General features: G+C 44.1%; 1 protein-coding gene across 1 annotated transcript in view; it reads right to left on the bottom strand.

Moving 5' to 3' along the window:
- MID1 (midline 1) overlaps nt 1–24572 on the bottom strand; it is a 176935-nt gene that overhangs the window by 2617 nt on the left and 149746 nt on the right. Inside the window, exons 8-9 of the mRNA XM_060001804.1 lie at nt 9123–9284; nt 5667–5874 (exon numbers count right to left, since the gene is read on the bottom strand). Coding sequence (XP_059857787.1) covers nt 5667–5874; nt 9123–9284 — 370 coding nt within the window. The remainder of the gene's footprint in view (nt 1–5666; nt 5875–9122; nt 9285–24572) is intronic.

Genomic DNA, 24572 nt, shown 5'->3' with positions numbered 1-24572 from the left:
TTTTTGTTAAAGAACTTTGACGTTTCTTTTCCATATGAACCTTAACTGAACCCCCTACGAAGCAGCTGTGGCAGGTATGACTGACTTCATGTAGCAAGGGGGAAACCAAGAGGTTAAAATGAGGGGCCCCGGTGGCGCAGTGGTTGAGAGTCCGCCTGCCGACGCAGGGGACGTGGGTTTGTGCCCCGGTCCGGGAGGATCCCACGTGCCGCGGAGCGGCTGGGCCCGTGAGCCACGGCCGCTGAGCCTGCGCGTCCGGAGCCTGTGCTCCGCAACGGGAGAGGCCACAGCAGTGAGAGGCCCACGTACCGCAAAAAAAAAAAAAAAAAAAAGAGGGGCAAAGTCCAGACTCGCTTAACCCGGGGCCCAGTAATCTTTGCGTGAACCCACATTAGCACCATTTCCTGAAACACCAAGAGCACGTTAACAGCCTTAGAGTAAGAAAATAACTCCGTGTAGAATCCATTAAGCAAAGGAAACCCCCATTATATTATCGTTAATCTGTAAAACTATGTACATCTTTCCACCGAGCTTGAAAGGTGCAGGCAGAAGGCAGTGTTCCATTAAGGTGCGCAGCGAGACTCGGAGAATTCAGAAAGTATAAGAATTATGTTTCTCGGCAGTGTTAACATGCCCCAGGGCACGGATCATAACGTACATGTTAATTTCAAGTCAGGACTATATGTCACGAGAAAATATCTGTGTCATTAGCTGTTGCAAATCAAGGTATTACAGGCATTTGATTGTAAGCGTCACCCTTTCCTCCCAGGAAATGTTCAACTACTTTCTGAGAATTTTCTGCAACGGACACAAGTTTGTAAAGGTCCGAAAGCCTGGCGATTAATTTGAGAACCTTTTCCCCTCCTCCTGAGTTGGTTTTGACATCTGGTGTTTTCAAGGTAGTGCTAATCTATGTTTGTATAAGTGAAGTGGTCTGGTGGAATTCCCCACACCATTCATCAATGGCAATGAGATCATGACGATCAGGTATCATTTATCATAAGTAATTATTAATGGGATTGTAATTATTTAGACACTGGATTCCATCCCAGCTTAACAGAGCCCGTTAATTAACTGGAAATATTTGCTCTTTTGCACCTGCAAAAATTCACTGTATTTTCCTTTGGGCTTTTATCTTGTCCCAGTGCAGCTACAAACTATAAATGCCAGTCTGGCCCAGAGTGGGGGAAGGATTTGTCCTCCACCCTCCAGCGGGATGTTGGAACAGAAATGTTCTGGGCAAAGAGAACCGTGTGGGTGGCAAGAGAAAAGAAACCTACTTGCTTGGCTAATATAGGGACCGTTGTTGGGAGAAATAAGACACCCAAGTTTATGATTTGACTTATTGGATTTTGCACGACTTGTACCAACACTGGAAAGGACTTAGACACACTGCACTGTCTGCAAAGATTTGAATTGAAAGTTTGTTTTTTTTTGGGTTTTTTTAATAAATAAGAAGTGTTTTAGTATCCTGATCTCAAAAGTAACACTGTTATAACACTCATCATCTTCAAGTTAGGCAGTTTTTTTCTTTTAGGCACAGATTAAACTATCAGTCGTTAAGTACACCACAGTTAGCCCTAAAGCGTATTTTTTTTCCATTTCCTTTATGGTTTATTACAGGATACATATTTTTAAAATTTTCCTTGAGGCATAGCTGATTTACAGTGTTGTGTTAGTTTCAGGTGTACAGCAAAGTGAATCAGTTACACATATACATATATCCACTCTTTTTTAGATTCTTTTCCCATATAGGTCATTACAGAGTATTGAGTAGAGTTCCCTGTGCTGTACAGCAGGTCCTTACTAGTTATCTGTTTTATATAGTAGTGTGTATCTGTCCATCCCAATCTTTTCCTCCCCCCACCCTGTATCCATAAGTTTGTTTTCTACATCTGTGACTCTATTTCTGTTTTGTAAGTTCATTTGTATCATTTTTTTAAGATTCCACATATGAGTGATATCATATGATATTTGTCTTTGTTTGACTTGCTTCACTTATTATGATAATCTCTAGGTCCATCCATGTTGCTGCAAATGGCATTATTTCGTTCTTTTTTATGACTAATTATTACAGGAGAGTGAATACAGTTCATTGTGCTCTACAGTAGGACCTTGTTGTTTATCCATTCTATATGTATTGGTTTGCATCTGCTAGTCCCAAACTCCCAATCCATCCCTACCCCGCCCCTACTTGGCAACCACAAGTCTGTTCTCTACGTGAGTCTGTTTCTGCTTCTTAGAGAGTTTCATTTGTGTCATATTTTAGATTCCACATATAAGTGATATCACATGGTATTTGTCTTTCTTTTTCTGACTTACTTCACTTAGTATGTTCATCTCGAGGTCCAACCATGTTGCTGCAAATGGCGTTATTTCGTTCTTTTTTATGGCTGAGTAATATTCCATTGTATATAGGTACCACATCTTCTTTATCCATTCCTCTGTCCATGTACATTTAGGCTGCTTCCATGTCTTGGCTGTTGTAAGTAGTGCTGTTGTGAACACAGGGGTGCGTGTATCTTTTCGAATTAGAGTTTTGTCTGGGTGTATGCCCAGGAGTGGGATTGCTGGATCATATGGTAATTCTATTTTTAGTTTTTGGAGGAACTTCCGTACTGTTCTCCATAGTGGCTGTACCAATTTACATTCCCACCCATGGTGTAGGAGGGTTGCCTTTTCTCCACACCCTCTCCACGATTTGTTATTTGTAGACTTTTTGATGATGGCCAGTCTGACCGGTGTGAGGTGGTACCTCATTGTAGTTTTGATTTGCGTTTCTCTAATAATTAGCGATGTTGAGCATCTTTTCATGTGCCTCTTGGCCGTCTGCATGTCTTCTTTGGGAAAAGTCTGTTTAGGTCTTTTGCCCATTTTTTGATTGGGTTGTGTGTTTTTTTTGTTGTTGAGTTGTATGAGCTGTTTGTATATTTTGAAAATTAAGCCCTTGTCGGTCGCATCATTTGTGAATATTTTCTCCCCATCCGTAGGTCATCTTTTTGTTTTGTTTATGGTTTCCTTTGCTGTGCAAAAGCTTGTAAGTTTGATGAGGTCCCATTTGTTTATTTTTGCTTTTATTTCTACTGCTTTGGATTCCTATTGCTTTGGTAGATTGACCTAAGAAACCACTGGTACGATTTGTGTCAGAGAGCGTTTTGCCTATGTTCTCTTCTAGGAGTTTTAGGGTGTCATGCCTTATGTTTGAGTTTATTTTTGTGTATGGTGAGAGGGTGTGTTCGAACTTCATCATCGATTTACATGTGGCTGTCCAACTTTGCCAACACCACTTGCTGAAGAGACTGCCTTTTTCCCGTTGTATATTCTTGCCTCCTTTGTCGAAGATTAATTGACCGTAGGTGTGTGGGTTAATTTTGGGGTTCTCTATTCTGTTCCATTGATCCATATGTCTGTTTTTGTGCCAATACCATGCTGTTTTGATTACTGTAGCTTTGTAGAAGTATTGTCTGAAGTCTGGGAGGATTATGCCTCCTGCCTAAAGCGTAATTATAATGTTTCAAAAATACAGCATGGTGGTTCAGAGCGGGGGTTAGCAAACTACAACCCATGGGCCAAATATGGCCCTCTGCTTGTTTTCATAAATGAAGTTGTATTGGCACCCAGCCACACCCATGCATGGATGTGTGGTCTATGGCTGCTTTCCCACCACCACAGTAGAGGTGAGCAGTTGAGATAAAAATCATCTGGCCTGCAAACCTAGAGATGCTGGCTCTCTGGCCCTTTACAGACAACGTTTGTGGACCCTTGGTTAACAGCTTGTACCCTGATTACAGACTCCCCAACTCTGTCACTATGAGCTTTGTGCCCCTGGGCCTCGGTCATCTCGTCTGTAAAATGGGATATTAGCACCTACCTTTGTGGGGCTGTTAGGATGAATAAATGAGTGACCATTCGTAAAATGCTTAGACCAGTGCCTGGCACATAGCTGTGCTAGATAAGGGCTGGCTAAATAAAAACCATAATTGCTCAGAAAGGGAGCTCGTTAAGCGGGCATCTGTGAGACAGATGGCCAGGGTGAGAGGTGCAGTTTATGGCTGTGGAATAGGCAAGGTCAGCTTTGTAAGGTGAACTTGGTAGGGTTAACTAATTCCCACGTAGACTGCCCTGCCCTCCACCCCTTAGGCTCAGAGAACTCAGTGGGCTCAAAGCACTGGGCTGGATCTGAGGGGCCCTCTGAAATGAGTCCTGGCCAAGGATCACTGCTTCACCCCCAGCCCCCAAATAGCTCTCAGCTATTTGTACTGATGGGCCCAGTCTAGAATCACAAAACGTACAAGGCGACAGAAATTAGTTTAAGTGATGAAGAGCAGGAGTTTAGAGTAGGAATTGGAGAACTCACTCTGTAAAGGGCCAGAGAGCTAATCATTTTGGCTCCATGGACCACAGGATTCTGTTCTACTTCCTCAACTCTGCTCTGTGGCTCAAAGGCAGCCATAGACACTGTGGAAAAGGACGAGCCTGGCTGTGTTCCCATAAATAGTTTATTTACAAAAACAGACAGTGGGCTGGGTTTGGCCCAAGGGCTGTAGTCAGCTGACCCATGCTTTAAGGCATGAGAGAGCAGTGTTAGCATACTAGCTAGCTCTCCCTGGGACCAGGGCTCAATTCTTGCTGTAAATAAAAAATGGATGGCGTTAAAACGAGTACTTTTTCTTATTGGCCGAATGGTAGACTAGATGATTGCTTGGTATATTTCCACTCCCTCCTCTCAACTCCACGTGAAGAAAATATACTTCCCTGCACCACTAGCCTTGGGCTTGGCCACGTGACTGGCTTTGGCCAATAAGAAGTTAGCAGACATGATGCAAGCAGTGCTTTGAAATGTGCTTGCAGAGTTGGGCTTGCGCTCTTGGGCTCCTTGAGAAGGACGTGGCCTGGGTAGCCCACATGTCCAAAGAGGATGAAGAAACCCATAGAACAGACCTAGATCCAACCTCCAGCTTAAAGCAAGGCCCAGTTAAGATTAGCCTTGAGCAGCTAACCCACAGATGTGGGTGTCGGTGAGCAATAGTAAATTATTGTTGGTTGAAGTCACTGAATTTTGGGGTGTTTGTTATGCAGCATTACTGTAGCAACAGCTGACTGATCAAGATTTTCTGCATATCATTATTCAAGATGGACCCTGGTATGTGTTGATGCTCTGACAAAGTCCAGAATAAGATGTGCCTTTTTATAGTTGTAGGACAACATCCATCAACAGATGAATGGATAAAGCAGATGCGGTGTGTGTGTGTGTGTGTGTGTATCCACACACACCAGAATACTACTCAGCCATCAAAAAGAATGAAATAATGCCATTTGCAGCAACACGGACAGACCTAGAGATTATCATACTCAAGTGAAGCAAGTCAAACAAAGACAAATATCATTTGATATCACTTATGTATGGAATCTAAAATATGATAGAAAAGAATTTATTGACAAAACAGAAACAGACTCACAGACGTAGAAAACAAACTTTCGGTTACCGAAGTGGAAAGGGGAGAGGGATAAATGAAGAGTTTGGGATTAGCAGACACAAACTACTATGTGTCAAAGAGATGGGGGACAAGGTCCTGCTGTGTGGCGCAGGGAGCTATGTTCAATACCTTGTAATAATCTGGGATGGAGGAGAACGTGAAAGAATATATTTAGATAAAATTGCCTACCATGTGCTTCCGCTTATGACCACTTCCCAGTAATGCCGGCCACTGTCAATGAACACGTTTCCAGCTACGCCATAGCTGCCTTGGCTGGTGAAGCGTTCAGGCGTGTGGCTCTTTTTGGAGGATGACTCATCACGTTCTACTGTCAAGTTATCGTGGGACACCTTTAGCTTGCGATGTGCAGATTTGGGGTCCAGTTTAAATGGCTGGCCTGGAAACGGTTACAAAACAGAAAGCGGAAGATGAAAAGAACTGTTGATTTTAACACGAGCATGAACGTATTTTCAGAATCAGCTTTAAAAAGTACCGGAAAATGGTAACAAGCACGTCCCTGCCATCATGGGCTCGCAGTCAGTCAGTTCTAAGATGCGGATGCAGGGGTGCTACGCTCACGATTTGACAACAGCTCGGGCGAGGATCCACCAGAACATGTGGTGTAAGCTATCCTGGGGGAATCCCAGCTGTACACCCGCGGCACAGGTACATACTGGCTGAACAGCATCCGGGAAGGGAGGAGAAAATGAAGGCTTCATTTTCAACCGTTCCCATGTTCAACCAGCTTAAAATGGGTTCACGCTCAATAGACTGCAGACCAGGAACCAAACAAGTCAAGACTGCAGGTTTTCACGTACAGAATAATCTACAGGCTTATATTACTTTGAGATTATTCCAAATTAAAGCAATCCTCTCACGAGCTTATAGTGACTATAAAGTTGTCTGTTTTTCAGCCCACAAGATCAGGCAAACAGCGTGATGGTGACACCTGGGTTTTGCCTCGTGAGTTCATTTGTATATATAAGAAGGTCCTCTCTCTTTCACATTTGTGTTTTGAAAATTGAACCATTATAAAATCTTGGGAGAATCGCACCTGAACATCTTGTTGTTAACTGTTACTTCTTTGAGAATTCACCATTGGTGTGGAGGCCACCCTGTCATTCAACACGATGTCGGTACAAGGCACTTAAAAGGCAGGAAATGAGGTACAACGTGATGCAAACAAACACCATGATGTTCAAACTCCACAGCCACTGGCAGCTGGGAGGCTGCTTCCGCGCAGTGCACGGGTCTCAGACAATCACAGGAAAAAGTCTGGTAAATCTGACTGTGGCAATACACGGTGGCTGAGAAACTGAGGCAGCGAGCCTGGAGCAGTGTGTGTGACATCGCATGCAGGTGGGCCAAAGGATTTCTAGTCGCTGCTTGGATACAGACATGACATCAGCACTTCTAAAATCCTTTCTTTTAGCTCGGGGACCAGCACACTTTTTCTGCAAGAGGCCAGATAGGAAATATTTTCAGCTACGTTGGCCATGTGTTTTCTTCTGGGGCTATTGAACACTACTGTCCTCGCACGGAGACAGCCAGAGACATAGGTAAACAGATGGGCGTGGCTCCGCGCCAGTAAAAGTTTCTTTACAAAAACAGGCAGCTGAATCTGGCCCACGGGCTGTACTTTGCTGACCCCTTTTAGATTTCTGTTCATATCAGAGGAGAGCTTAAAGGGGAGCTGAGAAAATCCTCAAGTGCCCAGCAGGCAGTGGGTATTCTCAAAGCTGGATTCCACGTGTAGTTTAAATTTTACCTTGGCTTGTTTAAAAAAAAAAAAAAAAAAAAACAACTGTCCTCGGGAATGATCACACCAGCAACTATGAGGGATAAAGTATGAACTAAGACAAGAAGAGTCTGAAGATAGTTTGGCTTATGGTGTGATAAACCATAACAGAAAAGGACATGAAAAAGAATGTATATGTAACTGAATCGCTTTGCTGTACGGCAGAAATGAACCCAACATTGTAAATCAACTGTACTTCAATAAAATTGGAAAAAAAGGAAAAAAAAAAGGTGGAAGATAGAACGTGCGTAAAAATCATTGGACCCTAATGGGCGGATTAGGAAGGCGTTCCGTAAAGGCGCGCACCCATCATTGACCATGAAGGCCGTGTTCTGCTTGCCCTTCTTCCAGTGAGGAAGACCAGAACGTTACAGCCACCGAACAGACTGGCCTTCTAACGGTGAACTACATCGTGTTTGCTTCAGCTCCCGGCTTCACCGACACATGCATGGAGCGGGGTCATGCCGTCTGATGTCAGGCCCAGCCCCCTGCCTTCTCGGAACAAATTCCACTTGCGCCTCGGATGTGTTTCTCAAGGAAACTATGACCTACTCTGTCTAGGTTCAAGGCTTTCGCTTTGATGAGGGCAAAATGAGCGCAGGGAACAAATTAATCATTGACTTGGCTAAACAATTCAATGCACTGTAGGACTTGTACACCTAAGAGTTTAACAAACTATAGCCCGCAGGCCAGATTCAGCCCACTGCCTGTGTCAATAAAGTTTTGACGAAGCACGACAGAGTTGAATACCTGTGACCAAGACCATCTGACCTGCACAGCCCCAAATAGTTACTATCTGGCACATTACAGAAAAAGTTTACCGACCTCTTGTACGTAAGTTAATAACATCTGGTCAATGATTGCATGTCTAGACATAGAAGATGACATTACCTGTCTATATGAAATGAATCCATTATGTTTGGTAAAACCGGTGAATTACAAACAAGATGTCTCTTAGATCTACTCTATAGAATTAACCTCAGTATAGGTATATATTCATTTTTTTTGCTTAGTTACTCTCTGAGGACGTTTTCTTCTTTACCAGCAGAAACACGGAGAGGAGAAATTAGCTTATGTTTAAGAGTTATGTATCTTAAACACGTATACCTGGGATAAAGTTACTTGACTACTGAAATCAAGGATCTGGCTTAAATGAGGGTTCCTCTTAAAAAGTAGTTGCTGTTGGCTGGCAACCCTAGAATGCGCTGCGACATTGACACACTCCAAGTGACTTTCTCTTGGGAGGTCTTATGCAAAGAAATACCATATTGTACAGCATAATATTTCTAGCTCAGAAAGATGTAAAGAAAGATGAGCATAAAATAAAACACAGGTGGGCAGAGAGGGGGGAGATGACAGTGTTACAAGACGCACGTACCGCCTGGCTCGCCCTGTGTTGTAGGGGCCATCCTGAGGATTGTGGGACGTTTCCCGTCATCCCTGGCCTCTAACCACTAGACACCAGTAACATCCATCCCAGCTGTGACAACCAAAAATGACTCCAGACGTGGCTCAGCGTCCCTCGGGGGACCAGAATCACCTCTGAGTGCGAACCACGGGCCTGGACAGCTATCTGGAGTAAGAGAATTCCTGAAGAAAGAGTTAGTAATTTGCTATTCCGCTATGGAAAAGAATACTGTCTGCCAGTTACAGGGCCCCGACTCTGTGTCAGGCTTGGAACCGAGAGGAATCTGATGCAAAACCCACGATCGCACACTGGCTCTTTGCTTGCTTTCTGAGGCTGTCAGCGATACCCGCGACCGAGAAAAGGAAAAGAAGGGGCGCTAGAGGCAGCTGAAAGGAGAGCAGATGAGACACGACAGCTCTGCTGAGCTGGCGGCACGTACTGTTTGTCTTCAACTTCCCAGGCTCGCTGCTGCGGCTGCCCGCCTGGTTGATGGCCTTGACGATGAAGATGTACTTGGTGCCGCTCTGCAGACCGTGGACGGTGTAGTGGTTCTGCTTGATGTTGGGCACGATCATCCAGCTATCGGCCGAGTTACACAGACCTGCAAAGCCAAGCAGACGTGATGGGTTCTTTGGTGCAAGCATGGGGTAGATCTGCATAATGTTAAGGTCGCAGGGTTTTCGGTTATTTGAACCGCAAGTGGAGAGCTCTGTCACTTCTCAGGGAGGCCACCAGTCATCTCAAGGGCTCCGTCTCCTGCCTATAACTAGGAGGGCAACCTGTAGTTATTATTATATGTTCCTGCTGTGTGCTCTAAGCGGAAAGACCGACTAAGGTGATTATATTGCAAATGCCGTTCAGTGCGGCTAGGAGCAGCGAGGACTGTTCCGTCCAGGATCTTAAGCACCGTCTAGGTGCATGACGTGTTACTAGGTGCCGTGGGACGAAAAGCAAGCAAGTAACCACGGATCCCTCCCCCAGTTCTCACGATGATGACCGTTCAGTGTTTGATCTCATCCATTTTGAGACTCACAGGAGGTGAGGGAGAGACCCGGGTCACGTATGAGAAACTGACTTCACTAACGCAGATGTAGTAGGTTGCATTTCTTGCCTCTCCTTCTTCACCCTGCCCTGGATCCACGTCTAGGTGACTTTGCAGTTGCTCCTTCTAAAGACACGGGGTATAATTCTCTTACCTCGTAGCTTTGGATTTGGCCACGTGACCTGCTTTGGCCACTAGAATGAGGCTGAAACGGTAACGTGCCAGTGGCCAGAGGAGGCATTACAAGGCCTTGAGGGTTTGTTGCCCCCTCGTGCCACTGCCACAGGGAGGACGTGCCCGATAATCTGCTCCTCTCATCGACTGCCCAGCCGAGTTGGGAGTGAGGCCAGCAGAGACTGGCCAGCACCAGGGCAACTTCTGACAGGGGACCAAAGAGAACGCTCATCGGGGTTGTTTGTGACCCAGTATACTCTCCTGGTCGTACTTCAGTGAGTCAGGACATGTGTCCCTAAGAGAACCCTGGAGTGGCAGCACCTGAGGGCAGCTCAGGGCCCAGGGTGGCTCTGAGCAAAGCATCAGTAGGGATTGTGACCAGCTGCATCCCTAGCATGGCTGGTTCCAAAGAGCAGGGCTGCACCCCGGCTGCATCCTGCAGGATGTGGTCTGAGGGGCAGGCTGCGGATGTAGGAGGCTTTGGAAGAACATGTAGGAAAGAGGAAGCCGTCTTGTTTTTCAGCTGGCTGACGCTGAAAGCATTTCTTTGGTACTGGGCCCGACTCTCCTCTCCGCCCACCAATCTCCACGCTAATCGAACCTTTTCCCAGCCCCCTGGTGACCGGGCTGTCGTGGCGTTTCCGGACTCTGGTGAATTTCCTTCACCAACTCTCGGCAGAGGGCTTGGGCCCCTCCACTTCCTGAGGGGCGCTCAACTTGCCTCCCCTCCTTCCCTTTCAGGGGATTTGCAAGTCAAAGGGTTAGTTCTTTTGAGGCAATTTACACCTTAACCATACGCCCAAGAAGCACGTCCCTTCATCTTTCTTTGCTCTTACCTCTTTGAGACTCTAATAAAACATTTCTGTAGAAAGAAACTCACAAACGCATATCCCTACTAACCCACAAATACCTGCACAGCATTTCAAGATGTTCACGGCCCCATGACAGCTGTTTCTGAATCCTACTAAATGCCATCTCCGACTTTTCAGGTCAACGTTGTTCACGGTAGTCTCACAGTTGAGATGAACGTGAAAATATTTTGTTAATTGTGAAAATTCACCTCCTACGATTTGTATCTTGGGTGCACGGTATTTGCAGGTGCACATCAGTGAGTCTTAAAATAAGCACACGTATATATAGTCATATACATGAAAAATCCTGTGAATTTTCTCTCACCTCTTTTCACTTCCATCTGTAAACATTTAAACCAGGAGGACTGCAAGAGTTGACAGAGCCGCCGTAAAGCAAGGAAATGACGTGAGACTCACAGAAGGGGTTGAGCGTGGTGTGCTTGTTTTCGGAGACATAACAGAGCAACTAAGGCACCATCCCCCCAGCCCCAATTTCCCCCTAATTCTCTGACCAGTTTTCACTTGTATTAGACCCAGGTGAACATCCACAAATGGCTCAGTAACATGGGACTCTCCCAATTACATATCTCTCTTGATACTTTCTCACCTTCCCTTTTCCTTGAACACAGCAGTGACAAGCTCAACGCTTCCAGACAGTGCCACAACCAAATTGTAGATTTTGATCCACCCAAAACTGGATCTCAGCTCTGGGCCCCAAGAAGCCTGTAACTCACTTTATTATTAGCATTTTTTTGAATTTTATTTTATTTTTTTATACAGCAAGTTCTGAATAGTTATCTATTTCATACGTATTAGTGTATCCACGTCAATCCCAATCTCCCGATTCATTCCACCCCCCACCACCACCACCTCCCGCGCTTCCCCCCTTGGTGTCCATACGTTGGTTCTCTACACCTCTGTCTCTATTTCTGCCCTGCAGACTGGTTCACCTGTACCATTTTTCTAGACGCCACATGTAAGCATTAATATATGATATTTGTTTTTCTCTTTCTGACTTGCTCCACTCGGTATGACAGTCTCTAGGTCCATCCACGTCTCTGCAAATGACTCAGTTTTGTTCCTTTTTATGGCTGAGTAATATTCCATTGTACATATGTACCACAACTTCTTTATCCATTTGTCTGTCGATGGGCATTTAGGTTGCTTCCAGGACCTGGCTATTGTAAATAGTGCTGCAGTGAACATTGGGGTGCATGTGTCTTTTCGAATTATGGTTTTCTCTGGGTATATGCCCAGTAGTGGGATTGCTGGATCATATGGTAATTCTATTTTTAGTTTTTTGAGGAACCTCTATTACTGTTCTCCATAGTGGCTGTATCAATTTACATTCCCACCCACAGTGCAAGAGGGTTCCCTTTTCGCCACACCCTCTCCAGCATTTGTTGTTTGTAGATTTTCTGATGAAGCCCATTCTAACTGGTGTGAGGTGATACCTCATTGGAGTTTTGATTTGCATCTCTTTAATAATTAGTGACGTTGAGCTGCTTTTCATGTGCCTCCTGGCCATCTGTGTGTCTTCTTTGGAGAATAAGGTCTATGTAGGTCTTCTGCCCATTTTTTGATTGGGTTGTTTGTATTTTTTTGACACTGAGCTGAATGAGCTGTTTATATATATTTTAGAGATGAATCCTTTGTCCGTTAATTCGTCTGCAAATATTTTCTCCCATTCTGAGGGTTGTCGTTCCCGTTGCTGTGCCAAAGTTTCATTAGGTCCCATTTGTTTATTTTTGTTTTTATTTCCATTTCTCTAGGAGGTGGGTCTAGAAGGATCTTGCTGTGATTTATGTCATAGGGTGTTCTGCCTATGCTTTCCTCTACGAGTTTGATAGTGTCTGGTCTTATATTTAGGTCTTACATCCTTTTTGAGTTTGCTTTGTGTATGGTGTTAGGAAGTGTTCTACTTTCATTCTTTTACATGTAGCTCTCTAGTTTTCCCAGCACCACTTATTGAAGAGACTGTCTTTTCTCCATTGTATATTCTTGCCTCCTTTATCAAAGATAAGGTGGCCATATGTGTGTGGGTTTATCTCTGGGCTTTCCCTCCTGTTGCATTGATCTATATTTCTGTCTTTGTGCCAGTATCATACTGTCTTGATTACTATAGCTCTGTAGTATAGTCTGAAGTCAGGGAGCCTGGTTGTTCGAGCTCCGTTTTTTCCCCTCAAAATTGCTTTGGCTATTTGGAGTCTTTGGTGTCTCCATACAAATTTTAAGATTTTTTGGTCCTAGTTCTGTAAAAAAAAAAAAAAAAAAAAAAAAAAAAAGCCATTGGTAATTTGACAGGGAGTTCACTGAATCTGTAGATTGCTTTGGGAAGTATAGTCATTTTCACAATATTGATTCTTCCAATCCAAGAGCAGACGGTGTATCTCTCCATCTGTTTGTGTCATCTTTGCTTTCTTTCATCAGTGTCCTATAGTTTTCTGAGTATAGGTCTTTTACCTCCTTTGGTAGGTTTCTTCCTAGGTTTATAATTCTTTTTGTTGCAGGGGCGAATGGGATTGTTTCCTTAATTTCTCTTTCTGATCTTTCGTTGCTGGTGTATAGGAATGCCAGAGATTTCTGCGCATTAATTTTGTATCCTGCAACTGTACGAAATTCATTCATTAGCTCTAGTAGTTTTCTGGTGGCATCTTTAGGACTGTCTATGTATAGTATCATGTCACCTGCAAACAGTGACAGTTTTACTTCTTCTTTTCCGATGTGGATTCTTTTTATTTCTTTTTCTTCTCTGATTGCTATGGCTAAAACTTCCAAGACTATGTTGAATAAGAGTGGTGAGAGTGGACAGACTTGTCTTGTTCTCTTTGATTTCTTCAGTGATCTCTTGGTTATTTGGTAACGTAGTGTTTACCCTCCATGTGTCTGTGGTTTTTATGGGTTTTTTTCCCTGTAATTTATTTCTAATCTCATAGTGTTGTGGTTGGAAAAGATGCTTGATATGATTTCAATTTTCTTAAATTTACCAAGGCTTGATTTGTAACCCAAGATATGATCTGTCCTGGAGAATGTTCCATGTGCACTTCAGAATAAAGTGTATTCTGCCACTTTTGGGTGAAATGTTCTAAAAATATCAATTAAATCTAGCTGGTCTATTGTGTCATTTAGAGCTTGTGTTTGCTTGTTAATTTTCTGTCTGGATGATCTGTCCATTGGTGTGAGGTGTTAAGGGTCCCCCACTATCACTATGTTACCGTCGATTTCCTCTTTTATAGCTGTTAGCAGTTGCCTTATGTATTGAGGTACTATGTTGGGTGCATATATATTTATAATTGTTACATCTTCTTGGGTTGATCCCTTGATCATTATGTAGTATCCTTTCTTGTCTCTTGTAACATTCTTTCTTTTAAAGTCTATTTTATCTGATATGAGCATTGCTACTCCAGCTTTCTTTTGATTTCCATTTGCATGGAATGTCTTTTTCCATCCCCTCACTTTCAGGCTGTATGTGTCTGAAGTGGGTCTCTTGTAGGCAGCATATATAAATATGGGTCTTGTTTTCGTATCCATTCAGTGAGCCTGTGTCTTTTGGTTGGAGCATTTAACCCATTCACTTTTAAGGTAATTATTGATATGTATGTTTCTATTACCATTTTCTTAATTGTTTTGGGTTTGTTTTTGTAGGTCCTTTTCTTCTGTTGTGTTTCCCACTTAGAGAAGTTCCTTTAGCATTTGTTGTAAAGCTGGTTTGGTGGTGCTGAATTCTCTTAGCTTTTGCTTGTCTGTAAAGCTTTTGATTTCTCCACTGAATCTGAATGAGATCCTTGCCCAGTAGAGTAATCTTGGTTGTAGGTTCTTCCCTTTCATCACTTTAAACATACCATGCCACTCCCTTCTGGCTCGCAGAGTTTCTGCTGAGAAATCAGCTGTTAACCTTATGGGAGTTCCCTTGTATGTTATTTGTCATTTTTCCCTTGCTGCTTTCAGTAATAATTTTTGCCAGTTTGATTACTATGTGTCTCGGCGTGTTTCTCCTTGGGTTTATCCTGCCTGGGGCTCTCGGTGCTTCCTGGACTTGGGGGGCTATTTCCTTTCCCATGTTAGGGAAGTTTTTTGACTCTAATCTCTTCAAATATTTTCTCTGGTCCCTTCTCTCTCTCTACTCCTTCTGGGACCCCTCTAATGGGAATGTTGGTGCGTATAATGTTGTCCCAGAGGTCACTTAGGCTGTCTTCATTTCTTTTCATTCCTTTTTCTTTATTCTGTTCCGCAGCAGTGAATTCCACCGTTCTGTCTTCCAGGTCACTTATCCGTTCTTCTGCCTCCGTTATTCTGCTATTGATTCCTTCTAGTGTAGTTTTCATTTCAGTTATTGTATTGTTCATCTCTGTTGGTTTGTTCTTTAAGTCTTCTAGGTCTTTGTGAAACATTTCTTGCATCTTCACTACCTTTGCCTCCATTCTTTTTCTGGAAGGTTGCCTGTCTCCACTTCATTTGGTTGTTTTTCTGGGGTTTTATCTTGTTCCTTCATCTGGTACATAGCCCTCTGCCTTTTCATCTTGTCTATATTTCTGTGAATGTGGTTTTTGTTCCACAGGCTGCAGGGCTGTAGTTCTTCCTGCTTCTGCTGTCTGCCCTCTGGTGGATGAGGCTATCTAAGAGGCTTGTGCAAGCTTCCTGATGGGAGGGACTGGTGGTGGGTAGAGCTGGCTGTTGCTCTGGTGGGCAGAGAGCAGTAAAACTTTAATCTGCTTGTCTGCTGATGGGTGGGGCTGAGTTCAGTCCCTGTTCGTTGTTTGGCCTGAGGTGACCCAGCACTGGAGGCCACAGGCTCTTTGGTGGGGCTAAGGGTGGACTCTGGGAGGGCTCATGCCAAGGAGCACTTCCCTGAACCTCTGCTGCCACAGCCCCTCCCCGCCTCTGCAGGAGACCCTCCAACACCAGCAGGTAGGTCTGGTTCAGTCTCCTATGGGGTCACTGCTCCCTCCCCCTGGGTCCGGATGTGCACACTACCTTGTGTGTGCCCTCCAGGAGTGGAGTCTCTTTCCCCCAGTCCTGCAATCAATCAATCAAATACAGCTAGCCTTTGAAGTCCGATTCTCTGGGAATTCCTCCTCCCATTGTCAGACCCCTAGGTTGGGAAACCTGACGTGGGGCTCAGAAACTTCACTCCAGGGGGTGGACTTCTGTGGTATAACTGTTCTCCAGTCGTCTGTGAGCCACCCACCCAGGGGTTATGGGATTTGATTTTATTGTGATTGCAGCCCTCCCACTGTCTCACTCCAGCTTCTACTGTGTCTTATGGATGTGGAGTATCTTTTCCAGTGAGTTCCAGTGTCTTTCTGTTGATGACCGTCCAGCAGTTAGTTGTGATTCAGGTGCTCTCGCAAGAGGGAGTGACCACACGTCCTTCCACTCTGCCATCTTCCCACCAAATCCAAATGTCTTTAAAACGAGCTTGGCGTGTGTGTATGGATGGAGTGGGTGGGCTATATATGTTGTCAAGCAAGGCTTAACCCCAAACTTAATTTTTTTCCAATTTCTGTTTTCCCCCTTGCTTTATCCAATAATTATTTCACAACTTCCCCGTTACTTTCAACCTCAATGCACATCGCACCTGTTCCCCTTTCCCCAGCACAGGCTGGGCCTGTGCTTTGGGGAGCTACAGTGGGCCAGATGGTTTTTCCACTCTTCTCCTCTTTGTCCCCCTCTAAGCACTCGAAATCCGGACGAGGGGCCTTGTGTGTCTCTCGGACATCTTTTTCTCCCACTTGTAAGCTGTAGATTCTCCGCTCACTGCAGTGAGCTGCTTCTTTGACTCAGGGTTTCTCTGCTGCCTCATGCCAACTTTGGGATCCCCTCTGGCGTTGACGGTCTCTGTGCAGTATGGTGTGCTCACTCCCATGCTGAATCCTCTCATCTACAGCCGCATTAAAGCCTCATTAAAGCATGCTTTTTCTTACCCTCCTTGTCACTGACCTCCCCCAAGTGAAGCCTCTTCTTAATTGCCTGGCTGTCCAGTGGTTAAGACTCCGTGCTTCTACGGCAGGGGGCGCGGGTTCGATCCCTGGTCAGGGAACTTTTACTCCCAGTAGTGCCTCCCTGGGCAGATCCTGAGCAAACCCAGGTCCCGTCAGCACGGACGTAGCCCCACATTCTCCTGAAGCCCAAATCCCAGCGAGTACTCTGGAGACTGAACTCCTGTTGCACGGAAGCTGGCCCTTCTAGTCCCAAAGCGGAAGCCCTGGCAGCGCGTGTAACTCACTTTAGATATTTAGTAAGTAAGAGCATTACACTAGTAATAAAGCAACAGACACAGAAAACAAACTTACAGTTACCAAAGGCGAAGGGACAAATTAGGAGTTTGGGATGAACATATGCACACTATTCTATATGAAACAGATACTCAACAACCTCCTACTATATAGCACAGGGAACTCCACTCAATATTCTGTGATAACCTATAAGGGAAAAGAATCTGAAAAAATATATGTATGTGTAACTGAATCACTGTGCTGTGTACACCTGAAACTAACACGACATTGTAAGTCAACTATACTCCAATAAAAAAATTAGTTAAAAAAGAGAACAAAACGATGAGCTTTTCCACTGCCTAGGGCAATCCACTCATATTCCTAGACCTTTGTCAACAGCAGTCCAGCACAAATGCAAACAGTAACAGCATAATCAAATGAGAATCCTATCAATGTCACTGTGTTTACACTGTTCCTATTTAATTGCATATGTTACAGCGAAATGAGTATTGTGGTCAAAGAAAGCAAATGTAAAAATGTTTCAATAAACTTTACATCACTGTACAACCCCGAAGCTGGGTTTAATGCGGTGGCGGAAGGCTTTCAGCAACATCATAGAGCAGATGTCTGAAATCGCTGCAAACTCCAACTTGGCTCACAATCCGAAGCCTTAACCCAACAGAAAAAGATTTAATATGTTTCAGAAAACTTTTCCAAACCAAAAGAGGGACGCTGGCCATCCTGATTAGTTTGCGAACAGGTCACTAATTATTTTACTTGGATATTAAAAGAACAAAATGTTTACGGAGTAGTAAAATTTGATTGGCTATCTTTACCCTGGGACAATCTGCTTTGATGAATGCTAACGCTAACTATTTAGGCTTACCTTTATATTATTATCATGGCCAAGGTCATAACTGAGAGGTTGATTACAAACGCCAAGAAAGCAACATCGACCGTTCTCTTTCGGGGGTGCAGTTGGTGGGATGCCTCAGCGCACACCATTATTGCATTGCTAGTGTTGGTCTAGTGCCAGCACCACTTAACTTCTTGCATATGGTGCCAAGCGCCAGACTTCTCTGCCTTGATACCCACCCCACTGTGCTGAGACCGTTGACCAGGTTTTATTCATTCATCACTTTACGAAACATCCATATAACTGTCCTGACTGAAACCTCTACTTTTCTCTCAATTCGTTTCCAGTCATCTTGGAGGGAGTGCCAACATTCACCTTCTCCAATTCAGCTTGAAGTATTCAAACAACAGTGCAACTTGGAAGATGATCAGTTCACAATACAATAATTGAGTTTTGTGACTTTGTACTTTTTCTCTCTCATTGACGAGGGGTCAGAAGCATCTCCCTACATGATGCCGCTCCTCACAAGATCCGAGTTACGTCTGGGACTTCAGAGCAACTGCCTGTCATCTTACAGTAAAACATTATGTATAAAACATTATGCAACACGGACGCCCTTCAGAGAGGCTGCACACCAGCTTCTCACACCCTTTGTTTCTTTGAACAGATTGGACGTAAGTGAACATTCTTTTCCTTCTTCTCAATCCACATAGTATATGTTTCATAACTTTCATGAATGTTTTCAAAATGACTAAAACAAATTAAATACAGATAATTACTTTGCCATGAAGGCTTGAAGACACGGATCTTTTGACTTTTGCCAAGAATAAAAATAATAGGCTGCTAGGAGAAGGAAGGCTCCAACTGAAGATGTGCAATGATGCATTAAAAGTAGTTCTGGAAAAAACTGTAAAATTGAATACACAGCTATTTCTCATAAGCAGTTCGTTAACATCTGTAGTCGTAAGCCTGTTCGTAACAACGAAAAATGAAAAATTAACTGTCATTAAGAGTGTATGAATTCGATTAGAGAGAGTCTTTTTACAAGATTAAAAAGCTCCATGGATAGTATCGAATTCTCCTTCACTAAAGTCACTTGAGGGCAATGAACTAGAATTTATTATGACAAGTGCAGGAACTGTGACCTAGGGACAGGAGAAGACTGCCTAGTGGCACATGAGCTACAGCCAGCTTTGGAGCATTCCTTCTCCTTCTTTCCAGTAGCGTTTGTACTCTTAGATCTTATTCAATAGAACATCTGCAAAGGATAGTCCTTTCAAACGGTGGGACAGAAGAACAAACAACATGCGAGGAAGGCCTTTCACGAGAAGACTGTGTAAAATGCCATTATGTAGGTAATCCGGGCAGAGTGCACGACCGACCTTTATGATACGACAAAAAATATAATGACGGGTGAGTCTAGGCTATATTTTTGTAGGAACAGTAACTTTGAATAGCTATGTGCTAACGCTGGCAAACACAGGGCTAAGACCTTTACTTTTAATGTCTCAGCCATGTGAGGTTAAAACATTACCTCTTCTTACAGATGAAGAAACAGAGGATGTTCAATAATTTGCCCCAAATTATAGAGCTAGTGAGGTCCAAAGCTGGGATTCAAATCCAGAGCTCCCTCAATCACTACAACTCTGCGTAATTCTTATCTATGGCCCCAAAGCACATGAAAAGATGCTCAACCTCACTAATCATTAGAGAATTGCAAGTGAAAACTACAATGAGGTATCACCTCATACGGGTCAGAATGGCCATCATCAAAAGATCTACAAGTAACAAATGCTGGAGAGGGTTGGAGAAAAGGGAACCCTCCTGCACTGTTGGTGGGAATGTGAATTGGTGCAGCCACTATAGAGAACAGTATGGCGGTTCCTTAAAAAACTAAAACTAAAACGACCATACGACCCAGCCATCCCACTCCTGGGCATAGATCAGGAGAAAATCATAACTTGAAAACAAACGTGCACCCCAATGTTCAGTGCAGCACTGTTCACAATAGCACGGACATGGAAGCAAACCTAAATGTCCATCAACAGAGGAATGAATAAAGAAGATGTGGTACATATACACAATGGAACAGTACTCAACCATAAAAGAAGAACGAAATAATGCCACTTGCAGCAACATGGATGGACCTAGAGATTATCATACTCAGTGAAGCAAGTCAAAGAGAAAGACAAGTACCATATGATATCATTTCTATGTGGAGTCTAAAAAAAATGATAGCAATGAACTTACGTACAGAACAGAAACAGACTCACAGACTTCAAAAACAAACTTGTGGTTACCAAAGGGGAGAGGTCAGGAGACGGGTAGATTAGGAGTTTGGGATTAACATCTACACACTACTATATATACCACAGATAACCCACAAGGACCTGCTGTACAGCACAGGGAGCTCTAGTCACTATTCTCTAAAAGCCTATATGAGAAAAGAATCTGTAAAGTAATGGATATACGTATATGTATAACTGATTCACTTTGCTGCACGCCTGAAACTAACGCTGCATTGTAAATCAACTATCCTCCAATATAAAATAAAGATTGAATTACAAAAGAAAAAAAATAATCTGAGAATGTTTACATCTCAGTTACCATTCATCTAAATTTTTTTTTTTTTTTTTTTGCAGTACGTGGGCCTCTCACTGTTGTGGCCTCTCCCGTTGCGGAGCACAGGCTCAGCGGCCATGGCTCACGGGCCCAGCCGCTCCGCGGCATGTGGGATCTTCCCGCATCGGGGCACGAACCCGTGTCCCCTGCATCGGCAGGCGGACTCTCAACCACCGCGCCACCAGGGAAGCCCTAAATTTATTCTTGCATTGTTGCAATTTGATCCTGTAGGCCTTGGGACTTCACTCTACTGCTTTAATAGACATTAAAGAGACAAACAAATGCTGATACTAACAAGCTGACTAGAGTACCCCAGTTAGATGAACAAGTGCAGTGTCACTGGTTTCCATCTGTCCTGGGAGGACAGTCCTTTTTAGCATCTACGTTTTAAATAAGGCAGATCTTGCCCTGTACAGCACAGAGAATTCTACTCAGAATTCTGTAACAACCTATATGGAAAAGAATCTGAAAAAGAATGGATATATGTATAACGAAATCACTGTGCTGTACGCCTGAAACTAACAACACTGTAGATCAACTACACTCCAATATAAAATAAAAATTAAAAATACTAGCTACACAAGGACCTACAGTATAGCACAGGGAACTGTATTATTTGCCATTATAGGTTCTTACAAGATAATCTGAAAAAATAACTGAAACTTTGCTGTACACCTGCAACTAACACAATATTGTAACTCAACCACACTTCGATAAAAAAAATTATAAGGACAACAACAACAAAAGGCAGGTCTGTAATCTTCGTTAAGCCACGTGCATTTATTTCCTTGTGGTAACTGCTTTCTGGGAACAAATCCCCTTCACTGGCATCACCCAACGTAAAGCTCTAATTTCAGTAGTATTGTTGTTGGAGTTCTACAGGTGTGGCCTTTTCTCATCTATTCCATTCTTGTGTCGTTTTTGGGTATTCTTTTCCATGCCAACAGCATGGAAGTCTAGGTAGTCACAGTTTAGTCACCTGGGAAACCCTAAGTTTCGAGCAACAGGTATCTTCCTTTCATCTTGGGGATGGAATGACGTGCTGGTACGGAGCTAAGGCTCTATAGTAGATGGTCCTCTGGCCCCACTCCCTTCCTTCTTGCTGTAACCTTGCAGGCCTCTCATTGTGACTCCAGGCTCACTCGTGGGAATGGGTTTGGCCAATGGCACGTCAGCTAACGTGACAAAGACAGGCTTGCAAAGCATGTGGGCAACTGGGCCCAGCCATCTGCCTTCACCTCTGCAGTCCCCTGGAGAACATGCTTGAGGTAGATTGCAGGAGAGAGCCGTCCAGCAGTGGAGATGCGCCAGTTACCAGCCTGAGCTGCGAGGGGGCCTAACCAACACCAGCAGGTTAGCTGACCCCCAGCTGACTCCAGATGCACAAACGGTAAGAACTAGACCTGTACGGGGTGGAGTCCTGGCTCTGTTTCTCTATCTTCATTTCTCACCGTCTCCCCTTCCTCACTCAGCTCTCTAGCCAGGCTTAATTAGACGAGATCTCCCACTGCACCCTGCCACCTTCTGTCTCTACAGGTTTGCTTAACATGGCTGGCTGCTATGCCTTTACTGTACTGATAGGTACCCACTCTCTTTCGAGACTTAGTGATCACTTGCCCCAAGACCTTTTGGTTGTACCATCTCTGCCCTCTCTATGCCTTCTACCTACTCAGGCAGCTTGCCAAAGCCGTTCTCAACGTTTCCTGATTTTTCCCTTTTGCTCCAAAATTACACATTCTTAGAAGATTGTAATAAAAGCTGAGTAAGATTTTAAGAAAAGCTTCCAAGGCAGGCTGATTAAGGAGTGAAAGGTCAGAGGGGTCAGGAGGGGAAGCTGGGGAAAGGGGATATAGGGAGGGGGGGGCCATTTGTTGGTATGAGTCACTTATACTTTAGCCCCTTAGAGATGTGGGCCTTTCTGCATCACTCTTTTAATTACTCCTAAATCAAATTTCTACTTGAAGCGTCATGTGCCTCAGAATTACTTGTGCTAGGAAAGAACAGTGTAGTTACAAAAAGCTTTATATAATGAAAGCAAGGTTGGTATGGATTTATTCAAAACATTTCTTTGTTGAAAAGTGACTGCTATTCTATCCTCTTCTACTTTGGCATATTCTATTTTTATTTGCTAAAGAAGCTTTCAAACTTGCGCCCCTAAAAATACATTTCTTCTCGTCCTTTGCCAGCTACTTAATTCAGATAACTGCGGGGTGAGAGGGAGTGCTTCCTCTATTATCATCTCTCTGACCAGCTACTTGCTGCTATTCTAGATCATCACATCGTCGCCGATACGGAATATCTCATGGGCCCCAGTGAGAGAGGGGCTTCTCTGTGTTTCAAATAAGGTCTAAAATTCTTCCTAGGTGGGGGCCAATTGTTAATATTTCAGAAGATGGCCCTGCTCGCCTCTGAATGAGACCAGGTAGTTGGTATTCTTCGGCTATTCATTTCATTAAATCCTTTAAAAAAGAATGTGAAATAGATTCCGGAGACAAGATGGCAGAGGAGAAGAACTTGAGCTCACCTCCTCTCATGAAAACACCCAAATCAAAACTGCTGAACAACCACTGACAAAAAAGACTAGGACCTACCAAAGAAGATATTCTACATCCAGAGACAGAAGAAGCCACAACAAGACAGTAGGAGGGGTGCTTCTGCGATGTAATCAAATCCCATGCCCGCCAGATGGGTGACCCAGAAAATGGAAAATCATTATATTGCAGAGGTTCTCTTACAGAAGTAAGTGTTCTGAGCCCCACTTCAGGCTCCCCAGCCCGCGGGGTCTGGCATCAGGAGGAGGAGCCCCCAGAGCATTTGGCTTTGAAGACCAGTAGGGCTTGAGTGCAGGAGCCCCACAGGACAGGTGGAAACAGAGACTCCACTCTTGGAGGGCACACATGAGGTTTCCTGTGAACTGGGACCCAGGGCAAAGCAGTGACTCGACAGGAGCCTGGGGCAGACCTACCTGTGGGTCTTGGAGGGTCTCCTAGGGAGTTGGGGGTTGGCTGGGGCTCACTGTAGGGGCAAGGGCCAGAGGCCCCAGGAAATACTCATCGGCGTGAGCTCTCCTGGAGATCGCCATTTTGGCACCGAGACCTTGCTCCCCTGCCCCCCCCCCACCGCCTGGGTCCAGTGCTGGTACACCTCAGGCCAAACAATGAACAGGGTGGGAACACAGCCCCACCCATCAGCAGACAGTCTGCCTGAAGTCGTCCTGAGCACAAGGTCTCCCCTAAATGCACCTCTTGACATGGCCCTGCCCACCAGGGGGCAGGCAACAGTCCCTCCCACCAGGAAGCCTGCACAAGCCTCTGGACCAATCTCACCCACCAGGGTGCAGACACCAGAAGAAAGAGGGAACTACAAACGTGCAGCCTGAGAAACAGAGACCACAAACACAGACAGTTACACAAAATGAGACGGCAGAGAAATATATTCCAGACAAAGGAACAAGCTAAAACCCCAGAAGAACAACTAAGTGAAGTGGAGGTAGGTAATCTACCTGAAGAAGAATTCAGAGTAATGAATTAAAAAAGAAAAAGCAATGCAAACACAACACTAAAGACAGTCATCAAATCACAAGAGAAGCGAACAAAAGAGGAAGGGAAGAAAAAAGACTTACAAAAACAAATCCAAAACAATGAACAAGATGGCAGTAAGAACATACATATTGATAATTACCTGAAATGTAAAAGGATTAAATACTCCGACCAAAAGACATAAACTGGCTGAATGGATACAAAAATAAATCCCGTATATGTGCTGTCTATAAGAGACCCACTTCAGACCTAGGGACACATACAGACTGAAAGTGAGAAGATGGAAAAAGGTATTCTATGCAAACGGAAATCAAAAGAAAGCTGGAGTAGCAATACTCACGTCGGACAAAATAGGCTTTAAAATCAAGACTGTTACAAGAGACAAAGAAGGACACTATATATATGCAGTGATCAAAGGATCAAGCCATGAAGAGGATAAGACAATTGTAAATGTATATGCACCCAACATAGGAGCACCTCAATACGTAAGGCAACTGCTAACAGCCATAAAAGGAGAAATCGACAGTAACACAGTAATAGTGGGGGACTTTAACACCCCACTTGCATCAACGGACAGATCATCCAGACAG

This window comes from Delphinus delphis, chromosome X (assembly GCF_949987515.2).
Source record: "Delphinus delphis chromosome X, mDelDel1.2, whole genome shotgun sequence".
NCBI lineage: Eukaryota > Metazoa > Chordata > Mammalia > Artiodactyla > Delphinidae > Delphinus > Delphinus delphis.
Note: the sequence above shows the minus strand (reverse complement) of the source record. Positions and strands in the feature narration are given on the sequence as shown.